Source organism: Aspergillus chevalieri, chromosome 2, assembly GCF_016861735.1.
Source record: "Aspergillus chevalieri M1 DNA, chromosome 2, nearly complete sequence".
NCBI lineage: Eukaryota > Fungi > Ascomycota > Eurotiomycetes > Eurotiales > Aspergillaceae > Aspergillus > Aspergillus chevalieri.
In genome coordinates this window covers 3,237,964-3,254,706 of record NC_057363.1, presented here as the reverse complement: position 1 = coordinate 3,254,706, position 16,743 = coordinate 3,237,964, and the positions used below count along the sequence as shown (strand labels likewise).

Below are 16,743 nucleotides of genomic sequence, written 5' to 3'. Positions count from 1 at the left end.
CGTGGGAGAAACTTTTGTCACTCGACTATAGACTAGAGGGCAGTCGTTAGCTTTGTTTCTATTAGCATATTGTTTATTTGCTTTTTGGTTGATTATAGCGCATTTGATTTCAATGGCGGTACGAATGATGGAATATTTTGGTTTTTATGTTTCATGCTTTGGACTTTGATTACATTCTGGGAGACTGGTCATGCTATGTTTGAATGATACCCATCTACGCGAATTGCAAGCTGTTTTTGCCCTTGACTTGTGCTTAACTTATAATATCAGATATATTGGACTGAACCAAGAGAAACTGGTAAATGCAAGACGCAATTTCCGTCATTTGACCATTAAGAAAGCACCCCAATCTATAACTAGCTGAACAACGCCATGAATGAAATAAAGAAAACCAAGGAAATCATGCCAACTCGGATTAATCAATTTGCTCAAGGAACCCCTCAATACCACCAACTTCCCTCCAAAGACTCGAGAAATCAACGCCCCCTTCTTCAAATAATTGCTTCGCTTGCACCATAGCAGACTGCTGCCGTTCAGTCGTGAACCCACCAGGCAGCGTACTCTCATACTGAATGATCTCCACCCAACGGAAAAACAGATCCTCTTTCCCAATGGCAGCCAACTTCTCCCGGAAAGCGAGAATCTGGTCGCGCTGCTCAGAGTAGTCCTTGCCATCCGAGGTGGTGGTACTGCTCTCATCACCGACACGCCAGATCAGCCACCCGTCAGTATCAGTGTTAACGAGAACCGAAGTCCGGAATTCCTCCAGCGGAACTCTATCATCCTTGTTCTTCCGTGCTGGGTCGACGAGCTCCTGTGCGCGGATCATGGCGCCGTAGTCTAGGTCCCAGTCTGCGTCAACGAGCATGTAGCCCGGTTTCTCCAGGCGCTCCGGTGTAACGGCAGCGACGATACGGTCGCGACTGGCTTCGTCCTCCCGAATCCAGCGATTCCGTACCAGGTTCTTGCTCCAAATATTCTGGCTGCGGCGGACGATGATCTCGTGGCCCTGGAAACCGACTGTGCGGCGCCACTTGACGGGGCCCCGAATGAAGCGGATGGGCCAGGGGAGAAATATGAGAACGAGGAAGTAATCAAGGACGACGTTTGCGGTGCGGTAGAGGATGATCTTCATCATCTCGACCCACGTCATTGTCGAGGAATCTACTGTCGTGGGACTGGACAATCCGACGATTGTGGCTAGTAAGGCTGGGTAGAAGAAGCGGACGAAATAGAGTCTGACGGCAATGATAACGGCGATGATGGCGTTCATTACCGAGGGGACGAAGAAGGTTTGTCTCTTCAAGTCATGCGGAGAGGTGTCGATGTGGATTAAGTAGACTTGGTCTGGGGAGAGCAGTTCGACGAAGGAGAAGAGGGATTCGGGGACGCGTGCGAAGGGTGGGAGAGGGCCGGACTCTGAGCTTGGTGTCGAGGCACCGGAGGAGGAGACAGAGGAGGTCAGAGGGCCTTTGCCTTTTCCTGTTCGTCGTGCAGACTTGGCCATGTTGGCGTCTTGTGTTATTCTGGTTCCTGGGTGTTGTTTGTTGCGGTTGGGGTATTCGTGGTTGGTTTCAACAGTTCCGGCGTGAAAATTGTTTCGGAAATGTGTTCCCAGCGCAATATGTATCTTCCAGAGGATTGTGATTTATAAGGATCGGATATAGAAACGGCGAAGTTGATACAGCTGATCTAGTCGCATGCTCATCGGTCAGACATGATGTCGTATCCACTGCATAACTCAGGCTCCACTACTGCTTTTGAATACAAGTGTATACACGTGCTCTGTGTTTACTGCTGGTGTTCTAAAGAATTGATCTGACCTTGCTCAACTGAATCAATTCTACAATATTTTTTACGCAAGTCCCGGTTTTGAAAAGCAAAACAGAGAAAACGAAATAAAATAATACAATGAAATGGTCCGTGTTTCTTTCACCATTTCCACACCGCCACAGCCACCGCCACCGCTGTCCTCGGCAGAACGAAACCACCGCATAATCCAGCGCTGTCCAGAAACAATTCGACTCCTCATGTTTGTCCATATGAGTGAATGACAATTACCCGCGCGATTTATCTCATAAGGGGGCACCTATTAACTACAACCCATCATGGCATACCCCGACCGCAACACTGACCGACTCCAGTCGCGTCGCAGCCCCGAACAACAGCGGCAGTCGCCCTATCGTCGAACAGTCGACAACAACACGAATTTATTTGACATCTCAAGCCCTCGGAGGCCAATTCGAGATAGTCCGCAGCATCGGAGACACTTCAACCAGACAAATACCTTGAGTGGGGCATACGCGGCCGCAGGAGGAGATAATTTCGCGTTCGACAATTCCTTCGCGCCGGGGACTCCGAGTCCTAGCAGGAGAAGGAACATGGCGATGACCGCCTCCACGTCGCCGCAGTCGAACCCGCCGGATGAGATAGTAGCGGCGTACCACCAGATCAGAGGCGACAAGGGTGAGGTGAATGACGATTATGCGCAGGACTACCTGAGACTTGATCCAGCGGGACGTTTATCGCCAGGAGCTGCAGAAAGGTATGGTGAGGATGTGTCTCTGGATCCATTCGCATCCGGCGATGCAGATTTCTTGGACAACGTTACCGACGGGTCCCCTCGCAGGTCACATTCGGACTATATCGAGGACGAGAGACGGCTCAGACACGTGATAACCAATCAATCGCCAGTGCTCACTAAGAGCGGGATAATCTCAGGATTGACGTCTGAAGATCTACAGCGGCGCGAGCAGGAGGATCAAGAAGACTATCCAGAGATGGAGGTGGAGGAAGACGACCGCGGGGCTCAACCTTCGTTAAACCTTCCTCGGACCTGGGGTAGCCGTGCCACAAACCGTCGAAGTTGGATAAGGAATATCCCCCCCCAGAACGAGATTAACTCGCGGAATCAAGCGGGTCATCAAGCTGCGGACGACTCCAGGCCAAAGTCCAGACTAGGGTACACGGACACTACCCGCCCATCTCGGAATACTGAGCGCCCACCCCGTCGCACAAGTCTCGAGACTCGGAGTGCTCTGAGGGAACGTTCGACGAGTGGTTATAACCGAAGCGCACCAAATGAGGAACAAAACAAACCGGTCTCACAACAGAAAGACCAACAATCATCTGAAGGGGGTCAGAGCTCCAACACACCCGTCTCGGTTTATAAAAACTCGACATTTAGCAAGCGCAGTCCTGCAAAACGTGACTCTCACGATCTCCTTCGCAAACTATCCAGAAATGAGAGCCCAAGAGTGAATAGTATTCAGAATGAGAATCAAATGAAGACCCCCGAGCAGACGAAACAGCCTGAAAGACCTATCTACGATAAAACACCCGTTGTCACAGGCGCATGGATTGATACACCAATGACAGAGAAGGTCACTGAACTTCCTGAACACCTTTCAAGGGACATCGTTCCATCGCCTCCAAGGAGACAAGAGGCTGAGAATCCACCCAAACCAATAGAGCTGCAGACCGATAACGAGCCATCCGAACTGCAACCGAGCCGAGAAAGAGAAAAGGAGCCTGCAAAGGAGGAGCGGGTAGAAAAAGGAGAACAAAAGGAAAAGGCAACGGAGAGAGAGAAGGCGAAGGGGACGAAGCCGTCAGTAATCAAACCTGACATGCCAGGAAGTGGGCTTGAGGCATTTCTGCGGGATCCCAATGCCAACGGAGATACCCCAGGAGATGATACGCTCGAATCCCTCCAGGAAATTCTAAATGAGCAGCCGACTGAAGTGAAGACTGAAGCGGAGGACGCAGCTTATGAAAAAGCGATCCTGAAAAAGCTTGAGCGTGCAAGTCCCGAGGAGCCAGCAAAGGACGATGTTGAAAAAATTGATGGCAACCTAGTATCCCTGGGAGTGCGCATCAACGAGATCAAGGCGGGAATCGCCAGTATTGAGGAGAAATTCAAGCGAGAAGGAAAACACATCCATGCCGGCGAGAACTGCTCGTCCTGCGGCTCCCACGGCGACGGCCGTCTTTATGCTTCCATTCCATTCCCATACCTATGGCGGCGAGACCCAGTCACACGACGCGTTCGTCCCACCCGCTTGACCTGGTTTTTACTCGTCTTCCTCGTCTGGCTCTTCTCCGAATCAACCATGTGCGATTACTACTGCCGTCCCAGATTTGCAACAGCCTGCCACGGCAACTGTCTGAAACCAGACGCACCGGAGTTTCCCTTCGTTATCCCGACGATGCTATGGCGCTGGTCGCATATTTCGTCGTTTCTGGCCCCAGCTTTCACGATCGCTTTCGCCTTCTTCAAACTAACCATGCAGCTAATGGGACTCTGGGATGGGTTTGTGGATGATGGGCCACCGCCCCGGGCGTTGAACCTTACAGGCGAGGTCCGGATACATGGGACACGGATCGCTGGGTTTTCACCTGCGACATCGACTCCGGTTATCAACTCTCCTCCGCAACAGTGGGCGGCTTATCATGGGCAGCCGAATATTCCGGGACTCGGCGTGCCCCCGTGGGAGGAAGATCGGTCTTCGATGGAGGATGATGAGCTGCTCTAGTCAAATATTCTTCGTCCTTTTCTTTGTCACTTTTTGAGAACTTCATATTCTTGCATTGTCGGGAGCAGCGGTGGCGGCCGGCGTTGGATAATGGAGTTTGGTTATTGATCTCTGTTCGGTATTTCGTGGGAATTGTATTTTATATAGTTGGTTTCCAGTGTTTTCTCTACCATACCCCTTGTTTACAAATACAAACTGTTTCGATATTTCAAGCTATGCAGTCTGTTTTCATGCCCTGCCTCGGACTGGAAGGATCTAATCTAATCAGGGTAGATCCCGAGTGATAAGATCAGATAAGATAGTAAAGCGAATTAGAAGACGTTCACGTATCTGGAACATGGTTTATACTTGCATATTATTATCTTCAAGTACCTATACATGCATCATACGTATTGGTGTGTATATGTGCAGAAATCCGACAAACTATTTACACAAGCGCATCCCTACGCACGGGGTATAGTCATAATCGAAAAAAAGAAACAAAGCAGAAACATAAATAGGCACAAGAGAGCAAAAGCCTAAAGCTTAGCCCTCTCCTGGACCATCTTTGCCAACTCCTTCTCCCCCTCAATCCTCCAATACGTACTCCTCCTCAACCGCTCCAGCGCATCCTCATCACTAACCTCCACAAGCTTATCCAACGGGATCTCCCTCTCATCCTTCAACTTAAACCCGACAAAAGTCCCAGTTCCCGAAGACTTCCCAATCTCACCAGCAGCAGCCTTGCGCATGAACTCCGTCATACCGCTGAAAAACCGTTTCCCGGCGGGTGTGCTGACCATGAGAAGACCGAAGCAGTGCGGCATGCCCTCGTATTGCTCGACGAAGACAGGGACGCCGGATTGATGCATTTTACGCGCGACGATGAGGCCCTCGTCGGAGAGGCCTTCTTCGCCGACGGATATGAAGACGGGTGGTGCGTCTTTCCAGAGGGATTTGTCGGCTGCTAGTGGGGAGACGAGCGGGTGGGCTGTTGCGGAGGCGTTGCAGTAGAGGTCGACGCGGGGTGGGTCGCGGGGCCAGAGGTCGTCTTCTGGAATGGGGATCGGGCGGTAGATGGTCTCGGGGGCTTGGGATGGGGGTTTGAGATAGTCGAGGTAGGCATTGTTGACGACGGATGGCATGGAGCGGGTGATGTCGCACCAGGGGGAGCTGGTGGCTAGGCCTGCGGGAAGGTCGATGGGGACTTCTTGGCCGTGGAAGCGGATGGTGGGGGAGACACGGCGGAGGGTGAGGAGCGCTTGGAGGAGGACGAGGGAGAGGTTTCCGCCTGCTGAGTCGCCTGCTAAGATGATTTTGTTGGCGGAGATGGGATCGTGGAGGGATCTTGGGGGTGGGTGGATGAGGGAGAGGTATGCGACTAGGGCGTCAACCAGAGCGGAGGGGAATGGATGTTCGGGGGCGAGACGGTATCGGACCGAAAAAACTGGTGCACCGGTATATTTGGAGAACTGTGCGACTGGGACACGGTGCGTGCACGGGTCCATCATGCTGTTGGAAAAAGCAATGAACGTCAGCGTTGTCTAACGTTTTCTGCTGTCATACATGTAAGGAACAGGCAACTTACAAGTATGCCCCTCCGTGGAAGTACAAGATAACAGAATCCGCAGACGCCTCCTTGCGCAATTCCTTGTACTTCTCTTCCTCCGAGATCTCAGGCTGCGGCGCCTTCTTGTCCACACCTTTGCGATAGCCCGTCCATTCGGCCTCGACAGGCCCAACTCCGGGAATATCGAATGTTTCTCCACCCACATTCAATGCCTCAATCGCCTTGAACACCGCATCCTGAATATCATCCTCGGGCTGCGGCAATGTAACCTTCGAAACCCATATAGGACCCCGAATACCCGGATCGCGCATGCTAGCGATCTGCTGTTTGCGCAGCGGCCGTCGGAAGTCCATAAAGGACCGGATAATGGCGACAGTCATTTCGGTGCGCAGGTCTTGCTTCCCAGCCACAGACGACATGCCAATGCCACGAAGCAAAATCGTCTTGACTATGAGGGGGATCCGAGGCAGCATCGCCTTGAGAAATGCGACTGGGTTGTTAATGGAGGTCATGACGTGCGGCGGGACAATCGAGAAGGAAAGGACGCAGCCAATTGAGCGAGAAAGAGATTGAAGGGTGAGACGCGAAAATAAAGCAGGAGATATCTAAGGCGGCCAGCCCTGTTTTATATGCGCCGTATTCCGTATTTCAGCTTTTGTTCCTCGGCTTCTGCGTTCAATCAGGAAACCGGTTGCGATTATTCAGCATCATTCCTGTGGCGGTGGCGGTGTTTGGTTCGTGGAGGTGGCCGTAACGGCGCTCCGATGAACTAGATTCTGTCCAGGCGATTGGGACTACATCTGGCCATAGTTCTCGGGGAAATTGGCGCGATCCATAGGGTTAACAAGTGTGATTTGGTAGCCTGCGTTAGGCACAGGGCGTGTCCAATGTTTGTGATTGGATTAGGTGCAGTGAATTGGAGCCGGATGAAGCAATTTCGTACTCAATGGAATCGGCATTGACATTCATGCATTCGTGGCAGCCTCAGTGCACTTTGGTGTGAATGATACTATACATTGATTTTGTAATTGGACAGTGCCTGCACCGTCCTTGATGACCCCTCGCTCATGGCATAATAGCCTCGGGTATGCAAATGAGAGAGGATGACAAGAAAGAATAGAGTGAAAGAAATCAAAATCACAAGCTCTTCTCTGGGTCCTTCGCTCGGGCCAGTCCATTCACAGAAACCGGAGTCTGACCCTCGTCCAGGGCCGGTCTCCTAGAATGCAGAACACCCTGATAAACCGGTTGCTCCTCATCCTTCAACCCATGCCCCGTAGGATCCCTCCGGATGAGAAAATGTTGCATCTTCGTCTCAGACGAACCGCTCTGGTTGGCCGTATTCTCCCGGCGCCCCGTTAGGAAGCGGGCTGATTTTTCATTAACAGCCCGGAGTCGTTCCTCATATCCAGTATTGATCTGGGTAATCCATGATGCCTGCACGGCGCCTCCAAACAAGGTAAGGAGAATGATGGCCCGGGCAAAAGTCCGATGGTCAACAACGTGCCGCTGCTTGGGTTCATGCCGATTATGCCACCGCTCCCAGTCCTCCCAAGTCGCGTTGGCGAAAATCGGACCGGCGCCATCATAGCCTGGTCTTGACCACGAGCCCATCGGCCGAGGTGGATGCAGACTCCATCCGAGGCCGAACTGATCGTATGCGGCCCGCTTGGCTGGATTTGATAGGATCTCGTGCGCTTCAACCACTATATGATACCGTTGGAGTCTCACTTCTTGGGAGATGCCTTTGCACAGCGGATGGCCGTTACATGGTCGATCGGGGTGATAGATCTTCACGAAATCGTAGAAACGATGTTTGGAATATGGAGCTGCGCGGTCTTGCTTGAACAAGTCGTAGGGGGTAAAGGATGCGGTTGCCGGCCATGTTATATCACTATCCGGGATGTCATGGGCTGTGGCATAGAATCTGTTTCTAAATGCTGTTCGTGACCGGGAGATGTTGGCATGCGATGCGGGCGGGTTCAGTAGTTGGAGGCCACCACAGCAGAGGATATTGGCTTTCTTGGGCATGGCCGCATGGTTTCAAGGCAGAAATCACGGTCTGCCATCCGTATATTGTAATAATAAGAATGAAAATGAGAAACAAGAGAAAGTAAGAGTGAAGATGGTAGAGAAGGCAAAGGCCGTCGCTATCCGGCATCTGCGTCACGTGGTCCGGCTGGGTCAAACTCCGCAAACTCGCGAACAGAACAACAACTCACACTTCAATCGAGAACCACATCAACCATGGGCGCCAGGAAAAGAATGGGCCCTGCTACCAGAGCGCAAGATCGCCTGCACTCTATGCGATTGAGAAGTGAGAGAAGACTCAACAAGCACAATGGAAAGGAAGATGCCAGCATGGAGGATGCCCCGGAGGTCTGCGAGACCCCGACCGCGCCTCCTCGAGAGCCCACCACCCCACAACAACCACCAGAACAGCTGAGACGTGAGATACCGATGCAAGCTCAACACTTCCCTTGCAATCCTCCTGAAAACCAGTATCCACCCACACAGCCTGAACGGGATACCCCTCCTACGACTACGGCCCACGAGTCCCCCCAAAGTCAACTGGGCTTAGAACTCCAAAGCCACATTGCAGCAGCAGTGGCATCGAAAACAGCGCAAATAAAGACCACCGGAGATGAAGTTCTAGAGCTTGTCTCCATGGTTAGCCAGAAGGTCATCGATTGGGAAAAGCAGAGCCTACAGGGAGCAGCCTCCTTGGGCAGAGACATTAGGACCCTGGTCCTCAACTTTGGAAAGAACCTAACAACTGGAGATCCTTCTGAACAGGAGAATTACCACCCCCCGCACCCGGCACACAACAGCTATGCCAAAACTGTTGGATCCCCATATAACGCCCCCAGGCCACAGCCCAAGCTACCCAAGGCCACAGGCAAGTCACCACAACCAGAGAAACCTCTGCGCATTTTTCTCCGCCTCTCCAAGGACCACCCAGCCCGTCAAGCTAGCCCGTACGCCACATTGGACATACTGAGGAAACACCTGGACGGGACCTGTTCTGCAGCCATTAAAGAGATCCAACAAGTGCCCTCGGGCTTGGCAATCTGGCCTAAGGATGGCCCGGGCCTCCAGCTCCTCATGGAACATAGGGAGCTCCTGGAACGCCTTATACAGGGAGCCACAGCCGAAGTTGAACAGAAATGGGCTATCTACGCCCTACCAAACGCGCCCCAGCAGTATAACAGTTATGATGGGAACCAAGTGCCCATAACCGAACAGATGGCTCTGGAGGAATTTAAGCTTCAGACAGGCCTCTCCCCTCTGAAATTTTACCGCTCAAATAAGAATCCGCTGTCTGGCACCCTTGTCATGGCAGTCCCAGAAACTCAAGTTCAAACAGTGCCCAAATGGGTCCAGCTCTTCGGCAAGAACACACCAATCAAGCATAAACCCCCCGGGCCCGCATAGAACAGTGCACACAGTGCTGGGACTATCACAACCCCCGGACCTGCACCCGCACCCCTAGATGCCGCATTTGCAGCCAGAAGGACCATAGTGAAGAGCTGCACTCCCACCATAACCATGAGAAATCACCAGAACCAAACTGTGCCAACTGCTGTGGCCCCTTCCCAGCAGACCACTCAAACTGTCCCACCAGACCTACTATACAACAGGGAGTCATCCAAAGACTAACAAGGTCACAATACATTGCAGTCAGGAAAGCAGGAGCGCGCCAGCATATGTTAAAAGACCAGACCAATGCAAACGAGCCCTCTGAGAACTTGGGCTCATCACCTACAAGAGAACAACCTCTATCATGTTAGATAGACTATCTCATCTACAGATCCTCCAACTCAACGTTGGCCGAAACTGGGAAGCACATGAAACTGCGCTTCAACTGGCTTTTGAAAACAACTGTCATGCAGTGCTAATTCAGGAGCCCTGGATCTTCACAGACCGTTCCCGTCGAATATCTAAACACCATCCATCATTCCACCAACTCGCCCCAATTGAGGACTGGTCAAACAGGCCCCGAGTCCTCACATACATACAGAAACACCCACACTTGAAAGCAGAACTAGTTCCTCTTGGACCACCATCCAGAGACATCCTGGCCGTCCGAATCAACACCCCCCAGAAGACAGCACTCCTGGTTAATATCTATAACGCCCCCGGAGTGCCGTCGATGAGGGCCAAGGCTTGGAGTCTCTCATGACACAGACAATTCCATCCCTCCCCTGCCTGATAGCTGGAGACTTCAACCTCCAACACCCTATCTGGCAGTCTTCTGCTCAACCTTCTCTCAGAGCAGAACCCTTCCTAGCTTGGGCAGAGTCCCAGAACCTCACCCTAACGCTCCCACCAGACTCACCAACTCGTGGACAAAACATGATTGACCTATCTTGGGCCAATAGCGCTCTGCTCAGCCTTGGGATATCCTCAGAAGTCGCTGCAGACCTCCCACCCCTTGCAGACCATGAACCCATCCTCACAGCCATCCAATGGAGCATAAACAACCTACCCCGGGATACTCCGCCATTCCGCTGGTCTACCCACAACGACAAGTTATTCCAGGAGACATTACAAGGGGAGAAAAGACATGTGGATGGAATAACCTCTACTCTTCCCCCTTGCCCCTCTCCCTCCCAACTAGATGAGCTTGCACTTAGCATCACCCAGGCAATCTCCACCTCTCTGGAGGCCTCGACCAAACGAGTATATCCCCGGCCCTGTGGCCACAAATGGTGGAACCAGGACTGCTCCAGTGTAGTCAGGACACTCCGCAGGACTGTACGAGACCCAATGTCCACCCCAGAAGGCATTGAGGATGCCAAACGGACCCTCCGCCGTGTTGTTCGGCATAGCAAACGCCAATTCTGGCGCTCAAAAGTTGATGAATTTGAAGAACCCAAGGATGTATTCAATGCGGTAAAGTGGAACAGAACTGAAGGAACTTTACCCATCTCCCCTTTAAAAGAAGGAGACCAACTCCATACCTCTACAGATGACAAGGCAAGCTATTTGGTCCGGGCACTTCTGCAAAAGACCTCATGCTCAGAGGATGTGGAGCTCAACCTGGAACCTATTAGCAACCCTACTCTGCCTTTCCCTGCCATCACAGAGCAAGAGATATATACTGCAGTCGCCAAGCCCAAGAACAGCACCCCAGGAAAAGATGGCATAACCACCTCTATCCTTAGGAAAGCATGGCCCGCCCTAGGCCCCGCCATCTCAACACTATACCGACACTGCCTAGAGCAAGGTTGGCATCCTACTCCATTCCGAGACGCTTCGCTTGTAGCCATTCCAAAGCCAGGGAAGAGGGACCGAAGCTCCCCCGGGCCTACAGGCTCATTGCTCTCCTGTCAGTTCTGGGAAAGGGACTTGAGCGCCTGATCGCACGCAGGATGGCATGGATTGCTATCAAATATAAAGTCCTCCACCCTCAGCAATTTGGAGCTCTCCCACTGCGTTCTGCAACAGACCTAGCCACAGCCTTGATACACGACATCGAGGAGGCATGGTCACGAGGTCTGAAGGCCTCCATGCTCACCTTGGATGTGCAAGGCGCCTTTGACGCTATCCTATCAGGACGACTGATCAGGCGTCTCCGAGAGCAGGGTTGGCCCACAAATGTGGTCCAATGGGTAGCTAGCTTCACCCAGGGACGAACTGCCAGCCTCCGCTTAGGGAACCATACAAGCCAGACATATCAGGTTCCAGCAGGTCTCCCACAAGGCTCCCCAATCTCCCCAATCCTCTTCATGTTATTCATTGAGCCCATTTTCAAACAGGGCTCAGTTTGCGCCGGCGCGGCCGCTTTGGGTATGCTGATGACATATGCCAACTTGTGGCCTCCCCTTCCTTGGAGAAAAACTGCACTGTGCTTCAGCACTGCACTGAGGAGCTCAGACAATGGGGAGCTAGAGAAGGCCTCACATTTGACTTCAATAAAACCGAACTGCAGCACTTCACACGTGGGACCAACCATTCCAACCCCACATGCTCTATCCACACCTCTCAAGGCTCACACACAGTCACACCCCCCCCTCCTGGCGGCGCAACGCGTTGGCTAGGCATCTGGTTTGACCGGAGGTTGAGCTTTAGCAAACACTGCAGAACCCTAGCTGCAAAAGCCAAGCAGACAACTGCCGGTGTCAGATCATTAGCCAACACAGTTAGAGGGACTAAGGCACACCTACTGCGACAAGCTACAGTTGCCTGTGTCATTTCAGTTCTTTGCTATGGGGCTGAGGCCTGGTGGCCGGGCCGAAACAGGCCCAGACCCAGGAATCAGGGCTCTGTTTCAAATCGAGTTGACTCATCCCTTTCTTGCCTTGACCAGGTGCTCAGAGATGCTCTCCGTGGTACTCTCCCAGTATACCGGACCACTCCTATTCCAGCCCTCCATCGAGAAACTGCCATTCCCCCAATGGAGATCATCCTGGACCAGAAACGCACGTCTGCCAGACTGCGTGTTGCCCGACTGGACAACCGCCATCCAGTTCACAGGCGCTTATTCCGAACACGACCCTTTCCTGTGAACACACGTCTAATCCATAATCACTTGCCATGGCTACAGGGGGTAGAACAGACTGACCCTCTGGTATATCCCCCCTGGCAGACAGAGGATTCCAAGACTATCCAAAATATATGCCTGACTCGAGACAGGGCAGGTGAGACCTTTCAACAATGGGCTGACACATGCCCCCCACTCTCCATGTTCCTCTTCACTGATGGCAGCCGCTTAAGCAACAATGCTGTGGCTGGTGCTGGATGGTATGGACATTGGGGTGCTTGGAAGCAGGAGTCCACCTGCGGCCATCTCTGCCTCCCCAGGCATGAAGTTTTTGATGCAGAGGCCACTGCGGCATATGAAGGGCTAAAGGCCGCCTGTGATAGTGCCCAAGCCCCCTACACACAGAATCTGTATGTCCTCCTTGATAACCAGGAAGTGGCACAGCAGCTACAGGGCTCCCCCAGAGGCTCCAGTCAACGAACCATCTTGGCCTTCCAAAAGGTTGCAAATGCCTGGCCCACCCGGTCCCCACGATGTCAGGCCATTCAGCCTGGACAAGTCTATGTCCACTGGATCCCTGGTCATGCTGGCATCACAGGGAATGAACTGGCTGATGAACAAGCAAAAAAAGGTGCCAGACTGATCCCACAGACCAACGCCCCTCCAGCAAGGTATGCCTGGGCTCACCGGACTCTGAAGGAGATTTTCTGGCGACGATTTCAATCATACTGGATTGAGAATGCGCCACAACAATATCAGGATCTCTCCATCAGCCTGGATAAACGACCCCATGAACTATCCCTTCCCAGAACCACCCTCAGTCGTCTCCTTGCCGCCCGGTCGGGCCATGGGGACTTCGCACAGTATCATGAGCGCTTCAGACATGAAGACGCCAAGTTGGAGTGCTCCTGTGGACGCCCGAAGACCCCCCACCACTTCTACTACTGTCGAAAAGGCCACAAGGCCTTCCCACAGCCATGGGGTAACCGGCAGGTGGATGAGATTCTGCGCTCCAAGTCAGGAACAAGGGATCTCCATGGATGGTTGCAGAGGTCTCACTTTTACAGCACGATATGTCCGGCACACTGACCTCAAACCCACCAACCCCCAAAAAAAAAAAAAAAAAAAAAAAATCTCCTCTTCCTCTCCCTTTTCACCTCCTTCTCCCCCTCCTCCCCCTGAATGGATATATAGTGCTGGTTATTCAGCCCAAGAGTTTTTCAGCAAGTTCCTGCGAGGGAGTCTTCGCCAGTGTATGATAGAATCAGCTTAGCTACCAGATAGGCGGTTTTGCTCCGCCCGTCGTATGTTCCGTTCCGGGACCCCCGCGGCACGTGATCTTAGTTGACATGTGACCGAATTTCCGACGTAAAATAGCAACTACTACTACTACTACTACTACTAGAACAACAACTCATATTCCTCTCAAATCCCCGCACGCGCATCCATTGAGCAAATATGGCAGGGTCCCCAGATGATTATCGCGATCATCGGCGGCGGCGGTCCCCTTCAGATTCGTCTGCACGCGACAGTGGTCGACGACGCCGAGATGAAGACGCAGACCGCAGCTCGCGACGCCGTGACGAGCACCGAAGCTCCCGCAGAGATAGCTCAAGAAGACGGCCATCGCGCAGTCCATCCGGCCGGGGAAGCTACAGAAGGGATCGAGATCATCGCCATCGAGAGCGCAGGAGCTCAGATGATGATCACAGGAAGAGGAGACACTCATCCCCCGAAGACCGCTCCCACCGACGCCGCCGTGACCGAGATGTGTATGATGATCGAGACAAGCCTTCCCGAAGACGACGGAGTGTATCGCGATCTCGTTCCCGGCCTCGACGCTCGCGCAGCCCTCCTGCAAGGGCGCTGGAACGATCCAAACGTCCCCTTCCTTCCCAAAACGAAGTGTTCACATCGTCGGAAGTCACAGGGACGGGGGAATCGTCTGGGCCGCCAGTTGAGAAGCAGAAGCCCAACTTTGCCAACACAGGACGCTTAGCGGCAGAGAGCAACACCGTCGATGTCAATGGAGGAAAGGTAGTTCTCAAATACCATGAACCCCCCGAGGCACGCAAACCTCCGGCCAAGGAACCATGGCGTCTCTATGTGTTCAAAGGAGATGATCTCTTGGAGGTGGTGGAGTTATACGAGCGTAGCTGTTGGCTTGTCGGGAAAGAACGGTTGGTGGTGGATTTCCCGCTGGATCACCCAAGCTGCTCTAAGCAACATGCGGCTATTCAGTTCCGTTACGTCGAGAAGAGAAATGAATTCGGGGATCGGATTGGGAAGGTCAAGCCGTATATTATTGACCTTGAGAGTGCCAATGGTTCCAGCTTGAATGGCGAACCAATCCCGGCGGCGCAGTTTGTGGAAGTGCAAGATAAGGATGTGCTACAATTTGGGTTGAGCTCTCGAGAATACGTGATGCTACTGCCACCTCCTGAAGCGAGGTAACCAAGTTTCCCAAAAGCAATTGCAGAATATTACGACATTTGACCGTGACTCGGAACGTGAACAGTTTACCAGAACTTGATCAATTATTGATACAGTAATGTACACATGGAAACGAAAAAGATCATGTTGCAAGAGAAGCAGGGCAGCAGGAAACCGATTTAACGAGTAGCCTCATGAACCTTCTGCTTGGCTTCATTGGCGGCTTCCCCAGCCTTGGCCTTGCCCTCCTGAGCATACTTGGATGCCTCATTCTTCACCTCGCCCGATTTTGCCTCAGCTTGGGCCTTGCCCTCTTGAACATACTTGGACGCCTGGTCCTTCAACTCTCCAGACTTTGCCTCAGCTTCTCCCTTTGTGCTGCCGAAAGTGCCCTTGAGGCTGTCTTTCACATGTTCTGCACCAGTCAGTATACAGATCACCGGACAAAGAAAGAAATAGAATTAAAAGAAGCATGGACGTACCTCCTGTCTCAATACCCTTGAGAGCAGCATCTGACGCTGCCTTATCCGCCTTTTTGAGAGTGTCCTTTGTTGCGTCGGCGACACCCTTGTCTTTCTTCGATGTCGAGGAGAGGGACCGGAAGGCGGGGACACTGAAGGCCGGTGTTGTCGTTCTTGCAACGGAACTAGCGAGTTTAGAGGTCAAGGGAGTAACGCGCGTGAGGAATGACATGGTGAGATTGATAGGAGAGTTGTACAAGGTCCGCAGTGCAGTAATAAGTGATAGATGCGTGTGAAGATGAATTGTATAACTCCCAGAAGTAGAGACTTGCCTCTTCTTATATTTTTTGCCTCTACATACATCTTTCTTGCTCTCCCCGTCGTCACAGCCGACGTCATGATGAGCTCTTGGACGATACTGGTCAGCTGGTTACCCGATAAGGTTTAGTGTATCTTCAGCAAGGCAGGCACGTGATGATTCCCTAATCCGGGGATTTTTCTCTTGCACATGGCCAACAAGGACATGATTTCATATGCAGTCTCACCTGCCAGATTATTTGTATAACGGCTACATCAATGTCTTACCGGGTCATACATATACAGAAAACAATCATTGTATGACTCAGACGGGCACCACAGTACTCGCTTGGGACAGCCCGAATCAGCCACTGGGCGTGAACGGGAATCATAACCGAGTTTCCCCATGACTCATAATACAATCCTTTTAAAAAGGAAGTTATTGTGTTGACTAGAACCGTGCGCCATGATTCGACCTCGACTTTCCCGAATCCCCGAACCCAGATCAACGTTGACGCCTAGGGCAATGAACCCCGGATCGAAGTGAAGCGGCCCGGTGGAAGGACCCGTTTTGCTGGGCTGAACCGGATCTTTGTGCTCTGATAGATGGGTGGTTGATGCAGGTACAATACGTGCTGCAAGGACAGTTGTCGCAGATATTATGACAGTCCGTGGTCCGTGGTCGGGCTTTCCGGGGAACATCTATGGCCGTGTCCATGTCAGAAATAGAAGTCGATCCTTTCGACGGATTCGAGATTATTGTTCGTCAAGGCGCATTGCAGAGTTTATATGATTGCCTGGTGCTGCAGGGCATTTCTCACAGCCACAGCCGCGAGTACGGGAGTAGAGAGATGCTCAGTTGACCGGGCAGTAACCACCACCATGAGAAACACACAGTGAAGAAAATAAAGAACGGACAGAAAAAAAAGAAAGAAATAGAATAATTACTAGCGTCGAACACTGTACCAAAACCAAGGCACC

General features: G+C 52.2%; 7 protein-coding genes across 7 annotated transcripts; 3 read left to right on the top strand and 4 right to left on the bottom strand.

Annotated features, from left to right (window-relative positions):
* Nucleotides 1-415: 415 nt before the first annotated feature.
* On the bottom strand, nucleotides 416-1,507 carry ACHE_21142S (uncharacterized protein; the record flags this gene model as incomplete). Its single annotated transcript, XM_043275193.1, has 1 exon — nucleotides 416-1,507. The coding sequence occupies one exon, from the start codon at nucleotides 1,505-1,507 to the stop codon at nucleotides 416-418; it is 1,092 nt and encodes a 363-aa protein (XP_043134206.1).
* A 601-nt stretch (nucleotides 1,508-2,108) lies between these two features.
* Nucleotides 2,109-4,535, top strand: ACHE_21141A (uncharacterized protein; the record flags this gene model as incomplete). The annotated part of the gene is made up of 1 exon (XM_043275192.1): nucleotides 2,109-4,535. One exon carries the CDS (start codon nucleotides 2,109-2,111, stop codon nucleotides 4,533-4,535), a length of 2,427 nt encoding a protein of 808 aa, XP_043134205.1.
* Nucleotides 4,536-5,053: 518 nt separating this feature from the next.
* On the bottom strand, nucleotides 5,054-6,596 carry ACHE_21140S (alpha/beta hydrolase; the record flags this gene model as incomplete). Its single annotated transcript, XM_043275191.1, has 2 exons — nucleotides 5,054-6,026; nucleotides 6,103-6,596. 2 exons carry the CDS (start codon nucleotides 6,594-6,596, stop codon nucleotides 5,054-5,056), a joined length of 1,467 nt encoding a protein of 488 aa, XP_043134204.1.
* Nucleotides 6,597-7,221: 625 nt separating this feature from the next.
* Nucleotides 7,222-8,115, bottom strand: ACHE_21139S (J domain-containing protein; the record flags this gene model as incomplete). Its single annotated transcript, XM_043275190.1, has 1 exon — nucleotides 7,222-8,115. The coding sequence occupies one exon, from the start codon at nucleotides 8,113-8,115 to the stop codon at nucleotides 7,222-7,224; it is 894 nt and encodes a 297-aa protein (XP_043134203.1).
* A 216-nt stretch (nucleotides 8,116-8,331) lies between these two features.
* ACHE_21138A (uncharacterized protein) lies at nucleotides 8,332-9,519 on the top strand (the record flags this gene model as incomplete). Its single annotated transcript, XM_043285517.1, has 1 exon — nucleotides 8,332-9,519. The coding sequence occupies one exon, from the start codon at nucleotides 8,332-8,334 to the stop codon at nucleotides 9,517-9,519; it is 1,188 nt and encodes a 395-aa protein (XP_043134202.1).
* A 4,510-nt stretch (nucleotides 9,520-14,029) lies between these two features.
* On the top strand, nucleotides 14,030-15,025 carry ACHE_21136A (putative FHA domain protein SNIP1; the record flags this gene model as incomplete). The annotated part of the gene is made up of 1 exon (XM_043285516.1): nucleotides 14,030-15,025. One exon carries the CDS (start codon nucleotides 14,030-14,032, stop codon nucleotides 15,023-15,025), a length of 996 nt encoding a protein of 331 aa, XP_043134201.1.
* Nucleotides 15,026-15,183: 158 nt separating this feature from the next.
* Nucleotides 15,184-15,697, bottom strand: ACHE_21137S (uncharacterized protein; the record flags this gene model as incomplete). Its single annotated transcript, XM_043285515.1, has 2 exons — nucleotides 15,184-15,419; nucleotides 15,487-15,697. 2 exons carry the CDS (start codon nucleotides 15,695-15,697, stop codon nucleotides 15,184-15,186), a joined length of 447 nt encoding a protein of 148 aa, XP_043134200.1.
* Between the last annotated feature and the right edge of the window lie 1,046 nt (nucleotides 15,698-16,743).